The sequence below is a fragment of the Mytilus edulis genome, chromosome 1, assembly GCF_963676685.1.
Source record: "Mytilus edulis chromosome 1, xbMytEdul2.2, whole genome shotgun sequence".
Taxonomy (NCBI): Eukaryota; Metazoa; Mollusca; class Bivalvia; order Mytilida; family Mytilidae; genus Mytilus; species Mytilus edulis.
The window spans coordinates 51,911,403-51,933,109 of NC_092344.1; the positions used below are offsets into that span (position 1 = coordinate 51,911,403).

A 21,707-nucleotide genomic window follows, 5' to 3' on the forward strand; every position below is an offset into this window, starting at 1 on the left:
GCAAAACTCATAATATGTTTATTTAGTAATAAATCGTTGAACTCTCGACACTTGTATTAACCTATATTTCATATGATATTTTTCTGAATAATTTTTGTATGTCATATTTGTTACTGAAAGTTAAGCAGATATCAATAATATATTGGACATACATGCATATTGTTGAAGGTTGTACAGAGATCCATAGTTGTTTTCATTCTAGTTCTAAATGGTCTCTGGTGTATAGTTGTGTCTTTGGCAATCTCATCGCAGCTCCATACTTTTGTATACAGTGATTTTAAGCTTGCAATAAGTGTATGCCCATTGTTTAGGTCTGTTTGATGACATTGTTGGGATGCTGTCTGAATGATATTTTCTCATCACCAGTCTTTTCATCCATACCATTTTAATGGAAAATAAATCTTGAAACATCAGATTGTATCAGCTAAAGTAAATACAAACTATTTTAGAAATGACAATTTTTAATATACAACTAGTTTATCAAAACAGATGGCCTTAGCTATCTCAGACCATCAAATATTTGATTAATGGAAATTTGATGTAAAATGTATTTTACAAGTTATTATAACAAACAGAAAGATATTCTAAGAAAATAAAATGATGAGATTGTGATCCATACCATAATAATAAACTACTCATCTTTTGATAATATAACACCTGTAGAATAGGCATACATTTTACACTAAGATTTGGTGTAAACATGTAAAGACAGTTCTTTTGGGGCTGATATCAATAAGTTGAACATTCATAATCTGATAATTTCAGACACTTTACAGACATAACTGCGCATTTGAAAACATGTTTAAAGAATGGCAGGGAATGCTTTCAAGTTCATTTAAAAAGAAACCTGAGGAGTTCGTTTGTGTAGATTACATGTATTATATATTCAAGAATCCCCTATTTTGTACATTGGTTTTGAATTATATCTCAAGAAACAGGGCAGTAATGAGTTTGTAGATTCTGAAAACAGAAAATACCAATAATTTCATTGAAAACTTGTTAAAATTTTGTTACTTATATTTTTCTGGGTTCTTCAGTTCCTGTCACTTTTTACACTTACATGAAACTTTCAATATCACAGTTAAAAGTTTTGTAAAATGTTTACATATCCATACCCTTATATGCTTCATATTGAAGGAAATCAGAAATCAATTGAAATCTTGTTCCTGTCTTATATCTGTGGGGCAATAATATATGGAAGTGATTTTTGTTTGTTTGTACAGAATCTTCATAGGGTTTATACTATAAGTCCAAAACTTTCAATAGTTGGTATCATAATTCTGAATAAGGATAATCTTGTAGCTAAATTCTCATTTCCTGGATCCAACAATAATCACAAAGTTAAATTAATCTAAGCTGTGTTTAATCATAACTGTAAAGGGAGATAACTGTTGTTAATAAATATGATTTGTTTACAGAACACTTGAGATAATGATATTGGCACTTCAGTTGTCACCAGACATCACAGGGCAAGCTGTGGATTATGTAACTGACAGTATTTACACATTAGTGACACTTTCAATATCACACTTAGAAAGTACAGTTATATGTATATAATCTGGAAACTTATAATTGTTAACATCTGGAAACTAATGGTTTTAAAAAAGTTGGTACTTGTAGAATCGTTTTCAAGAGCAGAGTATACAAATTTCTAATATACTGAATTGATAATATCAGAGGAGAATTTTAGTACTTTTAGTGGTTTTTGTTGATGGATTTAAAAAAATAAACTATTAATAAATGACTAAAATAATAAAAAAGAAGTTTGTGGAACAATCAAATTATACCAAATAAAAAATATTGATTAACATAGAAATGAGTTACTGCTGAATCCTTCAAGACTATGCCAGAAATATAAATAATATATTAGAAGTTCAAGGTATCTTTGATTACACTCCTATGCTTAACATAGGAGAGAATTTTAGGTTTTGCTGGTATCTGCAATTCTTAACCATGTATTGATTGGTAAAGACAGGGATGTATTGCTCTTATAGTGTAAACATTTCTGTATACTGTCCAGTCCTTTTTAAAAGGAATTCATTATGTCATGATTGTTCAGTGGGGCTATAAAAAAAGAAAGTGTGTAATTTTTGTTTGTCTTTTCTAACTTTTGGTCTGGATCGTGTTGTCACTTGTGGAACAGAATCTGCACTCTGCTCACCCTTATGGAGCACCTTAGATCACATCAGCATTTGGTTGCGGTTCATGTTGTTCTATCTATATTTACTTAGTGGAGTATTGTAGATGGTTGTTTGTCATTTTGTCCTTTTTCATATTTTGCCATAACGTTTTCAGTTGAAATGAATGTCTTCAACTTATGAGTGTTAATACTTCTTTAGAGTATTTTCAACATCTCTTACACAGAAACATGTTTTTGTCAGGGAAGCTGGCTTTAGGGTAGGGATTGCAATAGTAACAATTGAAGCAAACAGTTGCCAAATTGACAAAGCTTTTGCAAAACTCAGGAAAGGATATGTGAAACGTTATTGTATCACTTCCATCTTACAAAGACTTCTAAGACTAATGTTTTCTAAATGAAATAAGATAAATTTCTGAATGTTTTTATTTCTATTTTGAAATATTTAAAGAAAAATTATCACTTCAGATGATATATAAATATATTCAGCTCGTGAATAGAAACTATTTATTGGTATTTAAACAGGAATAAGAGTGTTCTCTGTTAGGGTTGGGGGCATGAAATTGTTAAAGTTAAGCAGTACTCCAAATGGTCAATATTTGAAAGATACAAAGGTGTAATTGAAATGTGAGAGATTATTTTCGTGCTATATATTATTAAGGAGTGATAATTTAAGCGTAAGGTGCAGGTTGATATTCATATCTCTCCAAGAAGTTTAAAATTGAAAAGAATATGAAACGATGGGAGGTGACAACTTACTGTGGTTGTGAATAGGTCATATAAGTTATTACAAACTCTTAAAAATCATTTTTATGGTATAATGCACATATATTTGTTGATGACTGTGGGAAGATCTGGTATTTTAATTGATGAGAAAGGACAGCTTCAATATTATTTTGATTTGTGTTTCCTCCCCTGTTTGCAATTGTTTTTAACAGTATAAAGAAATATAGCATGCACAAACAACAAGTTATAACTTGTATTATATACATTTGTACTGTATATTTTCTAAAAACCTGTCAACGTTTTTCATTTATAGGAGACCTACATTTTTTAAGTGTATGTGCACATATCTGTGAGGTGATTTTTTGATCCGATTGTTTTCAGAAAAAATATATTTTTCATCAGGTAAGATAAAATTGTATTTTGTTTTTGTACATGTATTGATAACATGGCAAACTGGGGAAAAATGACCTAATAGTTGTACTGCAATCTTCATGACTTGCCAGCATTTTTTCATATGCAAGATTTTCTGTGAAAATGAGACGTAAGAATGTATGAAGTAAAAAGTTTGGGTTTTTGTTTAGGAAGAGTAAAAGACTTATTGGTCCTATTTATTGCAGTATTACCAACTGCTTGTTTTGTGCCATCAGATAACCACTACCATACATTTATATTGACACCAAAATACCTGTCTGTTATACCTCCTATTACAGGAACTTGTCTAGGCCATAATAGTTAACCAATATTGACTAATGGACTATTAATTGTGTAATAATAAATTACCAATATTTGATTCAGGGAAAGGCTTTTAGACAAGTTCTTATAAGATAAACATTTACATAAGATTGAAGAAGGTGGAATTATCAAGTACCACTCTGTCCAAGAGTCTTAAGAATTAGTTGCAATAAAGCAAAACACGTCAGAAAATCCTACACCTACAAATTTTTTAAACAGAATTAAAAATAACTTTTGATTTACTAGATAAGCCATGTTCACAGGTGTTATAAATTGTGCACGATGCACAGTCTAAAGCCATAAAAAATAAAACAGATGTTAAACTCACAAAAGAATGCACTGCAAAATTAAAATATTGGATATTAAATCTCACATCTGTGGAGACAGTCCAGAAAATTTATTGTCCATAATTTCTTAAAATACAACCAACATACAATTAAAATTTTACAAAAAAAAAAAGATCAGTATTTTTGTAGGGATACATTTGTATTAGGCTTTAAAAAAACAACCAAGAAAAACAATCAACCTGATCTTCTAAAATGTTGACTCCTCTTATGAGTTCTTTGATTTTTTTTTTTTTTTTGTGTGTCATTTCATCAATGGTTCAATTATTGGGCTTGATACAGTTCAAAACAGACAAACAATGGAAGAAGACCTGCATTTGATTTCAAAGTTGATCTATTGGCAGCCCAATTTCATCAAATATTGGAAGCCATTAAAATAAGCTTTAAGCAATAGAATGGAAATGGCACTAATATTTAATAATTTAACGGAAAGGTATGATCAAAATCTGTTTAAATCAGGAGTGAGATATTTTTTACCTGTTTAGAAGTTGATGACAATAATTCAAAACTTTCATTTACAGTAATAAATCAGATATAAATAGTTTTCTGTTTTGCTTTTTCCAATCATATTGTGTTGTAAAATGATGCCCTTTATGGGTTCTTGATTAGATTAATAAAATTCTAATCTAATAAAACCATGCCATGAATCAATTAAACAGTTGATACTTTTGATTTCAGAGGAAAGAAATTGTATTCCATTTAAGTTGTCAAAAATTATTTTTGCTCGAATTATTCCTTTTTGGATTTGCTTGGATTTCCGGGTTTTAGATTAATTAGCTGTGGTTAACTTGTGGTCACATTGTCGCCATCAAGTTGTCCAAAAGTGGAAAGTTTGATCATGTTTGTGGGAGTATAACTTGGAGATGGGGTAAAGATTAGGTGGATATTGGATCAGAGAGTGATGTAAATGTTTCTTTTTGATGTTATGTTTGATTTCATATTTTTACCTATCAAAGGGATATTTTCCATCTCCTGGTGACTACAATATTTTAATACTAAACTGCATTACATGACATTGCAAAAAGTAAAATGAGAAAGTGATATTTTATACACTTTTTTTTTTTAAATATATATAGACACATTAATGAAATGTACAAAAGTGTTTTTTTTTCTTTCAGAAAACATCGTCTTCAGTAATTTTAGATATATTGGAAGAAACTCAATAAGATAAATATTTATTATTGAAGTTTTTTTTATAATCATCCTATTAACTTAAATACCCTAAGATTTTCCTATCCACACTGATTCCTATCTATATACCAGCATTAACTAAAGTAGATTGTCTGTCATCCTCCCATGATTCATCAGATATCTGTATATGGGATTACTTATTGTACCATTATGGTATGGCAGCGCTATTAACAAACTCATCATAGATATCAGGCTTATAGTTTGTAAAAGTATATACAAATAGTATCCTTAATCAGTAAATGCACAGCAAAAAAGAAAAAAGCAAAGAAACAGTGCTTTTACTGCTGTTCTTCATCTTAAAGTCACAGTGAGGCATTCAATACATAAACAAAAACTCATATCTCATAGCTTGTGGAAAATCGTAATGCTTACATGTTTACCGGTAACAACATATGTATACACTGTAGGGTCTTAATAAACAGATTACATTCTTATACTGAACAGTGAGGAAGTGAGAGATGATTGCGTTTTGTTCATGATTTTATTAAATTGTTTGTTCATGTAATTTGTTGACTGCAACAGAATATGTTGAGATGAAATACAATTGTTAGTACCTGTTTATATAAACTACAATGTTTGTATAAGGTATAGAAATTACAATAACAGCTTAGGAAAATACTGTAATGATTTATTTATGTGATCAAATCCATATTAAAAGATTTCAAGTTGACCCAGGTACAAATTTTGTTTGAAGTTTTAAATCCTACAAATATTTAAAGTGAATAGGTGTGAAAACTTTCTTTGAGAATTATGTAACAGATTTATCTTCTCAAGGAGTAGTTTAAATTAATAAGTCTGGCAGAAAAAATAGGACATAGAGAATATTGAAGAACTTGATCATAATGAACTGTGACTAGCAAATGTTTTGTAGGGGAATTGTGCCAACAAGCACTCGGCTTTTCCAGGGATAGTTCAATAGTAAGCCCATCTATTTTTTTTGGATTTTATCTTATCAATACAGTATTATAATCTTTAGTTTAAGTTTTATTTTAATGCTTAGTTAATTTTTAATTTTTGAATAGTTTGATAATAAAACACAAATCCAAAATGTAAGAAAGCAATTATTTATACTGCATTTGATGCACATATTTATCAAAATGCCTCAGAGCTCAGAGTTTCATAACTTTGTTCTTAAAAACTAGTCAGCAAATATAGTTTTAACATATGACCTAAACTGACCAGTCATGATCATGTTCAAAAGTCAATAATATAACTCTTTGATTGTCATGAATGAATATTGATGAGGCTTTTTGTACCAAAAAATAATATATTTGTAGCAGTTCTTACTACTGAAGCATTACTTGGCAGCACTTATCAAATTTTCAACGCTCCTGGTAAAATTTTGGCACAAGAAATTGCATAGGGAAAAACTGCACCTTAGATTTTATCATGTTGTTTGATAAACAATTTTTATGTTTATTTTAAAAATTTTGTTCTGTAAGTCTATTTTGAAGATCAAATAAAAACAATGTTTTTTAATTTTGTGTTAAATCACATACATTTCTAGCTTTCATAGAAACTCATGGATATAAATTGTTTGTTCGATAAATGAATTTTGAAGTAAAGACAATTAAACATGTTTTCATTTTGCATGGATGTAAGCAGTTGCCATCAGTTGGCAGCATCTGTTTGGAAATCATGAGACCAAGGTTTGGGTTGGGCTTAGTTTTTAAAAGGGGAATCTAGTGTTCAAGTATGTACAAAAGTGCTTATGAAACTGCAAAGTTATTAACCATAATCACTTTGGTGAGGTCATAGATTTAATTGATCTGAAGACTAGGTTAAGGGTGAAGGTCACTGACAGCACAGACAGGAAATATAGTTCAAAGGGCATTTACAGTTTTCATTGGCTATTGATTTTTAATGGAATAATGAATGGTTTGCAAATACAGTTTGCAAAGCTTTTAAAGCGAACAGGCTGTAAAAAGCTCCAGATGACTTGTAGTAAGTACTAAGCTGACATGACTATGAAATATTACAGTGAATAGATTATCTTTTAGAGAAACTTGACCTGACCCTGTGCCCTCATTCTTCTTGAAATAAAGACACTTGATATTGCAGGTAGACCAAAAATAGTTCTAATCAGGAAAGGGTAAATTTTTGTTGGTAGACCATCATCATGATCACGATAGTTTAAATGACATGTAGAGAAATTAAAATTCTGTGAGATCTGGAAGTTAGATATGATTTAATGTAGGTTTCCTCAATAAATTCTCAGATATTGAATAGAGTAGGTGTTTGTTGCATGATTTTTCTAGTAGAAAAGGGAAATGGTGTCCAATAGAAAAGAAATTTATATCCTTCGTGCTGATTAAAAAAATTTGCCTTTGTTTAAATGTATTTTCCTGAAGGTAGATAGACGTTTCAGTTAATTGCTTTTGTTCAAATTATTTGAAGTTGGAAGTCTGGTGCATTGTATACAATTGTTCTTTAAAAGATTTATGGGAATATAATCCTTTTTGATTTTACTTAAGAATTTATGTTGAACACCATCGTTTCCTTCCCAACAAAATTTATATGCAAATCACTCACACTAGCATAGATTTACTAGAACTGTCTGTTTATTGACAAATTCAGCTGTCCATTTCAAGTTTATAAAGTATGTCCTCTAACTACCATAGTGAGAAAAAATACTATAGTTGTCTTAATTTTTTTGTGTTGCTTGATCACTGTCTCAAAAATGAATTTTCAATATCAGAGAATATAAGATCTAGGGCACTTACTACAATAGCCTCTTTATTGATCACTTATTAACTTAATGTAAAAATGCAAAGGACTTTCATAGCCTTCGATGACCCTTATCGACCAAATACAGAAGGAAAGTGACCCCAAGGTAGATATGGAGTAGGTAAAATATACAATCCAGGTATTATGTTATAAAAATTACCTGACAGAAATGCCATGTTGATGACTGGGGCAAATATTTAAGTGAATTTGAGGATTTAGTATTTAAAAGTAATTTTCTTGTCTAAAACGCTATAAATTGTGAAAACACCTGATGAAATTAAGTATGGATGGTCATGCAACTTTTCAGGGCTGAAAACTAGAAAGGATATCAAAGAATATATATGTCTCATGATAAAGGTACGCAAATTAAGTATTTGATTCTTTGTTCTATAAAAAGTAATGTCTCCACTTGAATTTTATTTAAAGCAAATTGGTGTATGATTTTTAAAGTCTGTCACAAATACAACATTTTTGACTTGGCAAATATAAAAAAGAAGATGTGGTATGATTGCCAATGAGACAACTATCCACAAAAGACCAAAATGACACAGACATTAACAACTATAGGTCACTGACGGCCTTCAATAATGAGCAGTCTTTCCAATAGAATGTCACATTTTTTTATCACGTAAGTAATTAAAAAATGTAGTTTCAAGAAAATTTCAAGGTTTAGTTGATTTTAATTTGAGAGTGTGAAATCTTGTAAGTAAGTAAAACCTCAGTCGCTGTTTGAACCAGAATCCACTGGAAAGCAACAATATAGTAATAATTCAGGACACAAAATCATTATACGCACATGACAAAACCAAAAGCAATGGAATGGTGCTCTTAGTTTTATTGCTGGACTTGGTTATACATGTATTATTAACTAGTAAGTCTAGACATTCTTCATTGATGTGGGCTGTATTAGTGACCACTTGTATTAGTGACCACTATATGTCTATTTTAGTTAACTTAAGTTGCTTTGTTGCTGTCAAATTGATGCTTACTACCATCAGAAAGGGTAATACCTTGTAATTATTGTTAATTTTTTTCTTCAACACAAAGTTCATGCTAACACTGTCTTTTTGAACAGCTGAGCACAATTGAAAGTAAAGCTTTTGATTGTGCTTATTTGACTTGAGCGTTGGGTAAAACCAGTCTTATGGTCTTGCTAGAAACTTTATAATAATCTTTCAGAGCTTATCTTCAATGTACAAATGAAGAATTATAACCAGCTGGGAAATTGAAGTTTGCAGGGCAAATAAGTTTAATATTTTGAAAACTTCTTAGTAAATTAACTGTCCTACTTCATAGTAAATTATGTGTTGTATTTTCAAATTGTTAACAATCTAAAATTGATTTATTGTAAAGTCTCCCAGAGTTTTGTTAAGAAGGCAGGACACTGTTAAAGCTTTTGTCGGGAGTATTTAATTAATACGGAAATTAATAACATACAATGAGGGAAAATCTAACAAATATTGATGTTTCGGACTTACAATGATCAATAATAGAGAGGATGACCGTGCCTCTATGCTCGTCCGTCAATGGAAATTGAATACTTTTGATATATCGTCAATACTAGTGGTATGGGTATATATCCCTGATCATATCCCCGATCGACACTGTAGCAGAGGATTTAGTCAAAAGATAATGACATTGTGTGATTGTAGCCAATAATGGGAGTGAATCGCTGTTTATCATGTAAAACAGGATTTTTAAGCTAGTTAAAGTCAGTTTGTAGCAGGTGGTCGAACAGACAGTTTTCTATTTTCTTCATTTAAAGGAAGTGCATTAAGAAACTTTTCTTTATGATTTGGTGGAATTAATTGGGTATAAAAGTATTAAAGGATGGATTTAAGAGGTACAGTGATATATTTCTTACGTTCATATATAAATACAAATAAAAATAATTTTCATTTTGATATTTTTTTAATTTCAAATGTTTGATAGACCGAGTTTCTTAAAATATTCAAGGTTTATTACCTTTTCTATTGATACTGTATGTATGTCAGCTATTAAAAAGTTATTAAGTCAGAATTGTTAATATAAAAGTAGAAAATTTTATTCTGCAATAATGGAAACAAAATTGAATTTGTAATATGCAATTAACTGCATACATAATCTGTTTTATATAAGTATGAGGTAAATTATGTTATAAATTCAAAAAGGTCAATAAAATTGAAATGAACGGAAGCGTAGAAAATAAAAGCATAAGACTTACAATACGACTGCTTACATTCACTGTATATATACAGCAGTTTAAAGGAATCAAATGTCAACTTCAATAAGTGCCTGATGAAAAAGTATTATATCAGGTTTAAATAACCATATTTTCAAACAGCGGCAGTAGGTAAAAGTTGTTAGTGGCTAAAATTTGTCTTCGGCAGACAAGATTTCTCCTAGTTATCAGAAAAAAATTATACTTTGTAATAATAATAATTGGAAAATATCACATTTTTTTGTATTCTACTGAGTCGTGCAAGTTGTAGTAGTATTTTTTTGGGCTTAAATGTTGTCATACCATTTAGACTTTTTATTTTTAGTACCATTATATGTTAAAGGGAGAAACAAATGTCTCTGAGAGATTATAACACAAAAGTACATTGGTTCTTATCTATTTTGATCTTTCTAAAAACAGATTTCCTATGGTAAAAAGTACAAAATTATTTTCTTATCCATTTCTTATAATTCGACTCCTACCTAGAATTTAACATCAATGGAAATATTGGAAAATTGATCAGGATTGACCTCCCAGTTCCACAAGGAAAGAAACTTATAAGGAGTGAAATGTAACGTCTGTAATCAACATCACGTTATTACCTAGCACATTTAGCTTTATGATCCAGAAAGCATCCATGGGATTATTAAGGTGTCATTAGATCCTAGCTCCTTGTAGAAAATGGTACCATAAACTGTCACAGATTCTAATGGAAGATCATGGAATGTAGGGATGAACGACTACACTGAATCTAAGAAGACAATTATGAAGTGATGCTAAGAAGATGATAACATTACGAGGGTTAAAAGAATCAATAACGCCTTATATTTGATTGTTACAGCTACCACAAAAAGCCGAGATTCTTGTTGAATACAGAAGCATGTGATCATTATGTTTTGGTTTTAATAGTTGTTGATTACATAGGGGAAAATTGTCGTCTTTGACAGTTTGACGTAAGGATTCCAAATGATTCAATGTTCTTAAGTGGCGGGTGAATAAGAAAGTAAATGATTCATTTGGCTAGTTGTATAAATTTGAATTTACATGACAAAACAGAAATATAAAAAATAAAAGATAATTCCAGTAATATTCAACACGTGGCACTGGTTTAATAAAGTAAAGGTACCATAAAGCTTTTTGATTCATGTCTTTATTTGTAATAATATCTTTCTACCCCCAAACCAAATATTTCTGATTTACAAATCTGTCATATTCAGGCTGGTTAGGATATTGGCATGATTCTGTAATTTATGATTTTTGGCTTTTATTCTCTTATAAATATAGGAGGAAGTATTATATTATCAATTCTTTTGACGGTAGCTCCATCTGTCGATAATAACAATTCCAAACCAGGACATAATCTTATAAGGCATTGCAGACATGCATTTAAATTTTTTAATCAGCTAAGCTTCTTCTTTGAGTCTACCATTTGATAAAAATTAGTTTTATTTTGGCATTTCCTGTTTATTGAATAATTTGTGTAATGTATGCATTGAATTAAAAATGTCTTAAAGATTTTGCCTTATACCACCTGGTTACTATAGGAACCAGAATCTCTGTGATCACAACCTTGCTGATTGTTTATACAGATATGTAAATATTATACAATTTAATGGCCTGCTTCATGCAGGAATTGAAAAGAACTATAAATTCCTGCTGTGAGAAGGAGCATCTTCAAAAAGATGTACTGCTCAAAGTATTATAATCTGATCTATTTCAAATTCCTTCATCACAAAGGATAAAACTTGACTGTCTGCAGCGAAAAAAATTGGATTAATGTGCTGAGATTTCGTTGGTAATTTCATCCTTCTAATAGTGCTTTTTGCAAAGTTATTCTTTATTTTGCTTTTATTTAATCCTGTATTTTGACTGATATTTATAAATATTAATAATAAAAGGAATCATGTATCTTCAGAATCATAGATTTAATGAAAAATTATTGAAAATATACAGGAACATGTTGTTAAAGCAACTAAATTGGCACCTATTGTAATATTGATAATGATTGATATAATAGGAAGGTTTTTGTTTGCTTTCACCATGTGATTGTCTCAATGTAGCAAGACTCAATTTTGGAAAAATGATCCACATGTATTCTTGACTCAGACATCAAATTGTAGCTCAGATCCTGTTCAATTTTATGATCTAACAAAAAGTATAAGCTTGCAATCTAAAGGGGAGATAGATTTAAGACAAATTTGACAATTCTTATTTAGGCTTTTTGGTTGTATCTGAGTCCTTGGTTATACAGTACTTCTTTGCTTTCCAAACTGTCAGGTCACAGTCTTAACTGTCGCACAGAGATTTGTGTGGAGGTAAACACAACACTGTCATAGAAAATTCAGTTCATTTTACATAGCAATTTTCTGCTAGGATACTAAATTATTCATATCTGACTTTCTGATTTTGCTCTTAATTTTTCTCACTTGCTTTTGTACAATAGCTAAGTATACTGGAGTCATAAAATTTTTAGAAGCAGTTATTTCCTATGGGATGATGCTGGGCTTTCTTCTGCAATATTAATTAAAAGTTCAATTAATATGAAAGTATTACTACCATACTATATGAATAATCTCTTTGGAATCATGATAATTCATTTTCTTTTGATTTTGTCAGTGTGTAAAATTCAAAAGAAAAATGAAATCAATACAAATTTAATGGGAACAAATCTGCAGGAGATCGAAGAATTTTAATCTGTTTTATAGGACCAGTCATTCATATAGTCTGATTGATATTCTGAGGACTTGTCCAAGTGCTGGTAGCACCTGCCTTTAGCTTCATAATAGAGCACTACGCTGTACTATTTGAGTTCCTTTGATGTCTTGATTATGGTTTATTTTTGCATTGTAGTTATGTAATAAAAATAAAAGCAGAGGATAATGAGATATAAACAAGAAAATTAATCATCATTTTCATATTTAATATTTATGTGAAATGTATTAAATGCAAAATTGAAACAGGACAGAGGCAAAAAATCCTATGTTGTCCTTACATCTGAAAAAGAGATGTTTACATGCTATGGATCAGTGTAAACATATAAAGACTGAAGTCAACATGCAGAATACAAGCCATGAGGACAATAAAAAACATGTCATTTTTTTTTAAACAGATGTCTCCTTATCTTAGTACATCATCATAGATGTGTAGCATATGTCCACTTAACAGAGAATAGTCTCTTGTGAATGTTTTGTCATAGATAATTTGTTCAGCACAGTTTATGGAACCAGATGTTTGGTAGAGAATAAGATAAAATAGGGGGGAAATCAATAAAAAATCGGAGTACTTTACTGATGAACTCTGGTACAGGTTTTTTACCAGAAAATGATGGACAATATCGAGTATTGATAATTTATAAAATTTGACAAGATTTTCTCACTTTTATTTAAAGCATGATTCACAATGATGTGTTCAAATGTCTAACGTGACATGGCATTAAAGAAGTAAAACAGTGCTAAGGGAAGATAATGCTTAAGTTTCTCAAGACTTGTAATGTCATATACTTATGAATCTTACATATTGGTATGACAACCAATTTATATGAACTATCTGTAACTCTTCAACAGGCAAGTTGCAGTTATTTAAATCATCAAATTTCATTTATATATTTTGGTTATTTAGTGATAAATGTACATCTTTTAATAAACAATTAAAGCAGATATCTCAAGAAAGGGGAAATAAATCTTGAATGTAGGAAATAATCTTGATAAAGTTATTCTGTATCACCTACCAACAGTTTCTGTATTCCGTTTTTTATGCAGAAAACAAAATGTTATGTCATTCATAGACATTATCAAGACAGTAAGAACATCAGATTGACATGTATAAAACTAGTTGCTTGTTGGTTTAACTTTTCCTATTGTCAAGAAAAATAATATAAAAAAAATTGCTATAAGTTGCATTAATCAAATCATGTATAGAGAGATGCAGTGAACTGTGATTGTGAAATATGGTTATATAAGCATCCTGCTAACAGAGGTCATTGATTTTTTGTTGAATGTCACAGAAATTTGCATAATTTTACATCAAGCTTTGTCAGTATGTTTAAAAAAGCTATCAGGTAATGGAGGCTGGTGTTGCATTGTTACATTGGTATGTTATGCGAACAAAAATGTCGAGGAAGAAAAGCTTAGGTATAAATGAGTTTTTTTAAGACTTTTAAAGACTTAACTCAAGATTTTTTGTAGCTTCAAAGAAATAATTAAAAGGCAGTTGTCATTGTTTTTTTCTCCATTAACCTATTTGACACTTGATAAAGGAGTAATTTGTTTCCAAAATATATATCTTTTGTTTTATTGTTTTTTTTAGGTCAATGGCCAAGATCTTTCACAGTCAAGTCACGACGAAGCAGTCGAAGCATTCAGAACAGCCAAAGAACCTATAGTTGTGGAGGTTTTACGAAGGGAAAATAAAAATAAAATGAAATCACGAACTCCTACTATGGTATCCATAGGAACACAAACAGAAGAAGAAATATATGGATTTATTCGACCTCCAACTCCTCCCATGTATGGAATAAATTCAAATTTGTAAGTTCATTTACATTAACATTATTTAAGACTAAAGCACAAGTTTTCTCATTGGGATTAGTTGGGTTGTGAGTCTGATTTAAGAAAGGCTTAACTTTGTTTGACTAAAATACTAGGAAAATATATTTATTCATGAGGTGTCAATTTTCATGGATTTTGTTGTTTGTTTAGACCACAGAATAAGCACAAAATTAGCTAGTTGTAGCCCATTGATGTAAACTGTGTAAATACAAGCTTCAAATTTAGACTTACTTAAGAAATCAGATATTTGTAATCCAGGAAAATGGGAACCCAATGAGAGGAAATACTTCATCAGTAGTTTCACTTGTAAAAGATAATTGCACATATAAAGAACAGATTTTTTTTTTTAACGCTTTGAAATTTTTTTACCAACAACAAGATTTATCATTCTCTGAAAATGTAGTACAAAATGTATATAGTGAAAACATTTTATTGCTTGGAATTTTTTGGCTATTGTTAGATGAAATGATCAGCAATTTGACTATTTTGGTGAGTAATTGAATATTAGTTGTTCATAATCATTTTCGGACAGAAAATTATAAAAATTCAAATATCTGTCATTCAAATTACTTTAAATTTATTTGGCTGACAGCTTAAACTATGTTAAATTTGATTTTACATATAAAAAGAACTGGAAAATTGATGTAAATTATTTACAAAACAAGTTTGACATTTTGAAGTGCATGTCATGTGGAGTCAAAGTGGTTAATTGGTAAGTGGCCAGTAAGTGAAGTATATTAGTCAGTGCCAGTCACTTAACATTCAAGACCATTGTTACTTCGATCTTTGACTGTCTCCTTCATTTAAGTTGTTCAATAGACATACCTTTTCTACCTTTTTTTTTACCGCTATAAGACATTGTTATGAATTTTAGTGATCCCATGAGGTGAAATGATTCAGGTTCCAGTCTAGTTCAAATCCTTATTGTCAGTTTCCTTGAGTCAATAACTTCTTCTTTTTATTATCAACCTCTTAGTTGTGGTTTTGTGTGATCAGTCATGCCTTGCTGTAGACTTATGATATACTAAAATGTACCTGAAAGGCAGCTGTTGGGTTTCAAAATTATATATATTAATAAATATATATCACATTAGATAATTCATATATCAAAAAACTGTTGACACATATATTTTTCATTTACTTTATTAATGTTGTGATATTTTATATAACATCTGCACATTTATTTTCGTGAGACTGTAGGCAGACATTTTTGTCAGTTGTCTTCTGCTTCAAGTTTTTGTCATTTTTCACTGATCTAGAACAAATATTTTCCACATGATGAATTGATGGTATATAATATAAATAATACTACAATTAATTATCAAATAAATAATAGATATAGAGGAAACACATAGTGCATCTGGTTCCAGAGCTTCAATTATAACATTTTAGATAGAGAAAGGTTCGTTAGGTTGGCTTGCATTATTGAACAATGTTTGTTTAGCACTGTGCAAATTTTCTTTGTTGTGTATTACTTGGTATAGATAGACAAAGGGAGAGGTTTGTGTGAACACCAAAAAGTTTAACTGGACAACATTTTTGCACAAGTACTATCTGGATCATTTGTTATTCATTGTTAGTCTGGCATTGAAGGTTGGGTGTAGTCTGTTGTACTGTCTTATATTTTGGTATTTTCAGTTATCTCTTATATGTATTGTGATGTTCATTTACGATGTCTAAGATATATGTTTGCCAGTTGTGTGCCAGTATGTGCATTTGTCTGTCATATAAAGTTTCTGTTTAAGTCAATTTTTGGTTACATCAATGTGAAACCAGAGGTGCAATCATCTTTTTAAGTCAATTTTTGGTTACATCAATGTAAAACCATGCAGAGGTGCAATCATCTATTTATGGTAATTTTGGTTACATCAATGTAAAACCATGCAGAGGTGCAATCATCTTTCTAAGGTAATTTTTGGTTACATCAATGTGAAACCAGAGGTGCAATCATCTTTTTAAGTCAATTTTTGGTAACATCAATGTGAAACTAGAGGTGCAATCATCTATTTATGGTAATTTTTGGTTACATCAATGTGAAACCAGAGGTGCAATCATCTATTTATGGTAATTTTTTGGTTACATCAATGTAAAACCATGCAGAGGTGCAATCATCTGTTTAAGGTAATTTTTGGTTACATCAATGCGAAACTAGAGGTGCAATTATATGTTAATGATAATTTTTGGTAACATCAATGTGAAACCAGAGGTGAAATTATCTATTTATGGTAATTTTTGGTTACATCAATGTAAAACCATGCAGAGGTGCAATCATCTGTTTAAGGTAATTTTTGGTTACATCAATGTGAAACCAGAGGTGCAATCATAATGTTTCTATCTCTGGTTGTATCTAATGAATCTAGATAACTCTTCTTGTTGCTGTTGCATATTTCTTTGTTTAATTTTAATAGTTTCGGAGAGTTTAAATTGATGTACTATGTTCAAAGTCATAGATGATTAAGGAAAGAAGAGTGCACAAGGTTTACCAAAGACCTAAAAATAAATGGTGAAGTGAATGACATAATCTTAGTATGAGTGCAGCTAGGCTACCAATGTTTCAGGCTGATGTCTTAGCAGTGTTTATATTTTGAATAGTACTGTAGACCTGATGGTTTCTTTCAAATGGTTTTCATTGTTCACTCTTCATACCAGCAGGTTCCCCCTCTTGTACCAAACAGATTGCTGCAGTTTTTTTCCCACTTGTCATATATTCTTTTAACTTTCCAAACTTTTGGCATAATGGGTGTTTGGTGTATGCTGTTATCAGTATATAAGCATTGTGCTACAAAAATATCAACTCTTAAAGTGTAGCAGGGCATTTGCTTCAAGTTTAACTGACATTGCACTTTCACACATTGTTTATAATTAGTTCTAGCATATACACAGACAGATTTAACCTAGCAAGGAAGTTATCCATCTTCTGCAAATGATACATATCAAAAGTTTAATGTATAATCAAGTTTGTGAACTATTAATATAGTTTGCTACCTTCCATTACATTTCTTATTTATCAGACAGCTGTAACATTTCTGTCAGACTTATTTTTGATCCATAAAGTCTAAAAATACCCATTGTTGAAGATGAAGGTCATGTTCTTCTAACTTTTTGACTGGAGTTTCTGTGTATATACCTACAACATAGGCAACAGATATAATATCTATATTTTTGAGATTTTTTTTTATGGTTAAACCATGATTTTCAATATGTTTAAATTTTTTCACGAATATTTCTGATATAGTTTTACTAAATGTCTGTCTATTTGTGGTTCCATCTGCAGCTCTCTTGTAGGTCACATGACCTCTTAGTTGTGCATGTTATCTTTTCTGCAAACTTTTTTCTTGTCTTAGCCTTTGGAAGTGCTTGAATCATATTTAATTACATTGTTAATGGTCAAGATGTTTAATTCTAAACATGGAGTGTTTGAAACTTTTAGGTGTCACAATATGACTCATAAGATTAAAGCATGTTAGGATTCAATGAGGGTCTCATGGGGGGGGGGGGGTTCTGATCCCGGATCCCGCTTACTGATTTGTCAGATTCCCGTATCCCGCTTACACTATGTACGTAAGCAATTCTCATTTTTTTGTCATTTCCCGGGTCCTGCAAGACCTCATTTCCTGTTTTCACGCCAAAATAATTTGACTTTCACGTGTCACGCTTACAAAAAATCGGCCATCCCACGTCACGCTTAGACCCCAATGAGACCCACTTCAATGTGTAAGTCTCATTTCATCAAACATGCCCAATGCTTGACAATTGGGAAAGCCTTTGTCCAATGTAACTTCATGATCACAAATGAAAGGTCAAGGTTACAAAATGACTTAGGAGTCAATTTTTATTCAGATTATTTTTTACAAAGGAAGGAATCATCTGCTTTGTGATGCTGTTCTTCTGACAGTTTAACTTTGTGTATAAAAATATATGATTAATATGTACCAATTTCCATATGCATGACACAATTGCATCTGGAATCGTTGTCATCAAGTTATATGCTCTGGAACAATATAAAAAATATGAAAACATAAACAGATCATAAAAAAATAGTTTTTTGTAGCATTGCATAACATTTTTATCAACCACAGAATGTTGGTACAACATTGATAGTAGCATTGTTCAACTTTTTATAAGAAATTTCTGACAGCAGGTTTATATGATAAGTATCAAACTTCATGTGGGGTTTAAACCACAAGGGGTATAAAGCACACCATACAAGGTTACTCAAATTATTTATCGTTAATTGATCTCTCGGATACAGATAATGACATTTAAAAATGGAACTTTGTCCACAGAAGAAAAATTCCCTTTCAAAGATTCTCTATAGCTTTTATGAAGGAAATGTTAATTGAACCAAAGGGCTCATTAATTAATTATGACAAGTCTCACAGAAAGAAGACAGTTCTATTATTTTAGGAGAAAAGTCAATAGTATTAAAACGCTATGTGACAGTCTTAGAATTATGACTAAGACTGTGGTGTCAGTTTCACAGGGATTATATTTGGTGTATCAACTTTCATTGATTCATTGAAGGCGCTAGAATGTGACATAGGCCTAATGTGAGAAGACGTATATCTTAACTTGTCAACCTTTCAATGTCCTTTGACAGTCTTCACTGAGTCAGTAGTAGTTTAAAGTTATTCACTTCTGTTCATTTCTTTTCTATGGAATTGATTAGATACATAACCACATTCTCTTCTTTGAACAGCAATATCACATCTCTCAGTGAAGCAGTTACTTCCTCATGTAAAGATTTTTGTATTAAAACTAATTACTAATGATTAATTGGGGTATTACTGCCGACAATTATTAATTTCCCCTTTATACCATCCTACACCCAAATCTGTCAAAATTCATTTGGAATGTATTAGAGAGGTATTAACTCCCCATAGAAATAAATTTCTACTATATTGTACATGTGAAGTTTGGAATTACTAGATAATTATTAACCCATCCCTCACAGTTTGAAGTTTGGCATCAAAAGATGTTGTAACTTATTGGTAAGTATCGTAACGTTGCCATAGTTACAGGAATTGTGAAAACATATGCTGCTACAATCACTGTTTTTCTTTCAAAAAGGTAGAAACTTGATTGTTCCAAAAGGGGATTAATGTTTAAGTTAACATTATTAGATACCATAAATCACCCCCTGACCTGCACTTGTGGTCAGGCCATGCTGCAAACAGACTACTGAGGAGATAGAAACACACAGACAAACAGAAAAGAACTACATATGTACAAGATAGACAAATTTTGTTCAAGCACTTAAATTATGTGGTGCAGATAAACTGGTATACCTTATGATGTTAAAAAAGAGCTAAAGATACCAAATGGAGTCCTTCAAATGTATGAGTTAAACGTCATGGCTAAAAAAAGACAAAGACAAACAACAGTACACAAAACACAGCATTAAAAACTAAAGACTGTGGAACACAAACCCAAACGAATACTGGGGGTGATCTCAGATGCTCAGAAAGATTGAATATAATAATAATTTTTTTTTTTAAATCTTTACTTTCCATGGGCAGATCCAGGGGGGCCCAGGCCCCCCTTTCGTGGGAAAAATTTGGTTGATTGTTGGGGAATCACTGATGCGTAACAGGAGCAGGCCCCCCTTACAAAAAGATCTGGATCCGCCACTGGTTTCATTTAACAGTGTCAGGCACATGATTTGAGAAACAGGGTCAGCATGTGTTTGCTTTTACCTAATGAAAGCACCATCACATGCTAAATATTTTCTCATTTCATCATATGCATTTATAACACCTATTCATAGTTCTACTCAGAATTGATGGAATCACTGATATGAACAAACACAGTATTATTTTAAGATACTGTTTACTTTGGTTAACAAATAAACATCTCCACATTGACCATGGGGTCATTCCTCCAAACTTCAATCATTCACATAATGGTTAGTTGTATAAGTGATTAACACATTAGTAATTCGTTTGGACTTGGAGGTCCAATCACTTTTATTATTTGTTATTTTTACATATATATTGCACTGTAATTTAAATTAAATCATATCGATTTAATGCATTTAAATTTGATTTCTGAGTTTATTGGTAAACAAAATTGTGGAATTCCAAAGATTTGGAAGCTTTATAACTTTAAAACCTTTGGGAATACATCTCTGAAATATGGCAGTGTTGACACTTGAAGGTCTGTTTTTCATGCTAGATATAAAACACATACATTGATTTTCATTGTCAAAAAGTTTGTTGAACATCATTCCGTTTTGTTTGGGAAAAAACACATAAGCTGCTGTTTGTTTGTCTTTTTCATTTTTAGCCATGGCGTTGTCAGTTTGTTTTAGATTTATGAGTTTGACTGTCCCTTTGATATCTTTCGTACCTCTTCCTCTATGAAGGATAGAAGGAAACCTAAATAAAAACTTACGTTTATTACATAGATAGCCATTGTTTGAATATAGATCAGGTAGAGTAGACAACAAAGGGAAGATGAAGATTTTTAGCAGACAGACTTCTGTATAGAAGTTTGCATAATTTGCTCAATTGTTTCAATCATTGATTGCTGTGCCATTTTTTTATTGTCGAGCCTGCAACTTTTGTTGCAGAAAGCTCGACATAGGGATAGTGATCCAACGGCTACGGCGGCTACGGTGGCAGCGTTAGCTAACTTCTTAAAAGGTTTATATTTTAGAAGGTGAAAGACCTGGATGCTTCATACTTTGTATATAGATGCCTCATGTTACGAAGTTTCCGTCAGTCACATGTCCAATGTCCTTGACCTCATTTTCATGGTTCAGTGACCACTTGAAAAAAAAGTTCAAGATTTTTGTAATGTTGAATTCTCTCTTATTACACGTAATAGGATACTATATTTGGTATGTGCGTACCTTGCAAGGTCCTCATGCCCGTCAGAGTGTTATGGATCAGTGAACAAGGATAAGTTTTGGTGGTCAAGTCCATATCTCAGATACTATAAGTAATAGGGCTAGTATATTTGGTGTATGGAAGGACTGGAAGGTGTACATGTCCAACTGGCAGATGTCATCTGACCTTGACATCACTTTCATGGTTCCGTGGTTATAGTTAAGTTTTTGTGTTTTGGTCTGTTTTTCTCATACTTTATGCAATAGGTCTACT

The 21,707-nt window shown here is 31.1% G+C and overlaps 1 protein-coding gene across 8 annotated transcripts in view; it reads left to right on the top strand.

Moving 5' to 3' along the window:
* Nucleotides 1–21,707, top strand: part of LOC139484754 (E3 ubiquitin-protein ligase PDZRN3-like) — a 130,716-nt gene that overhangs the window by 73,800 nt on the left and 35,209 nt on the right. For all 8 annotated transcript variants that reach the window (XM_071268678.1, XM_071268686.1, XM_071268702.1 and 5 more), the window contains one exon: nt 14,363–14,583. In XM_071268678.1, the coding sequence (XP_071124779.1) occupies nt 14,363–14,583 (221 nt within the window). The remainder of the gene's footprint in view (nt 1–14,362; nt 14,584–21,707) is intronic.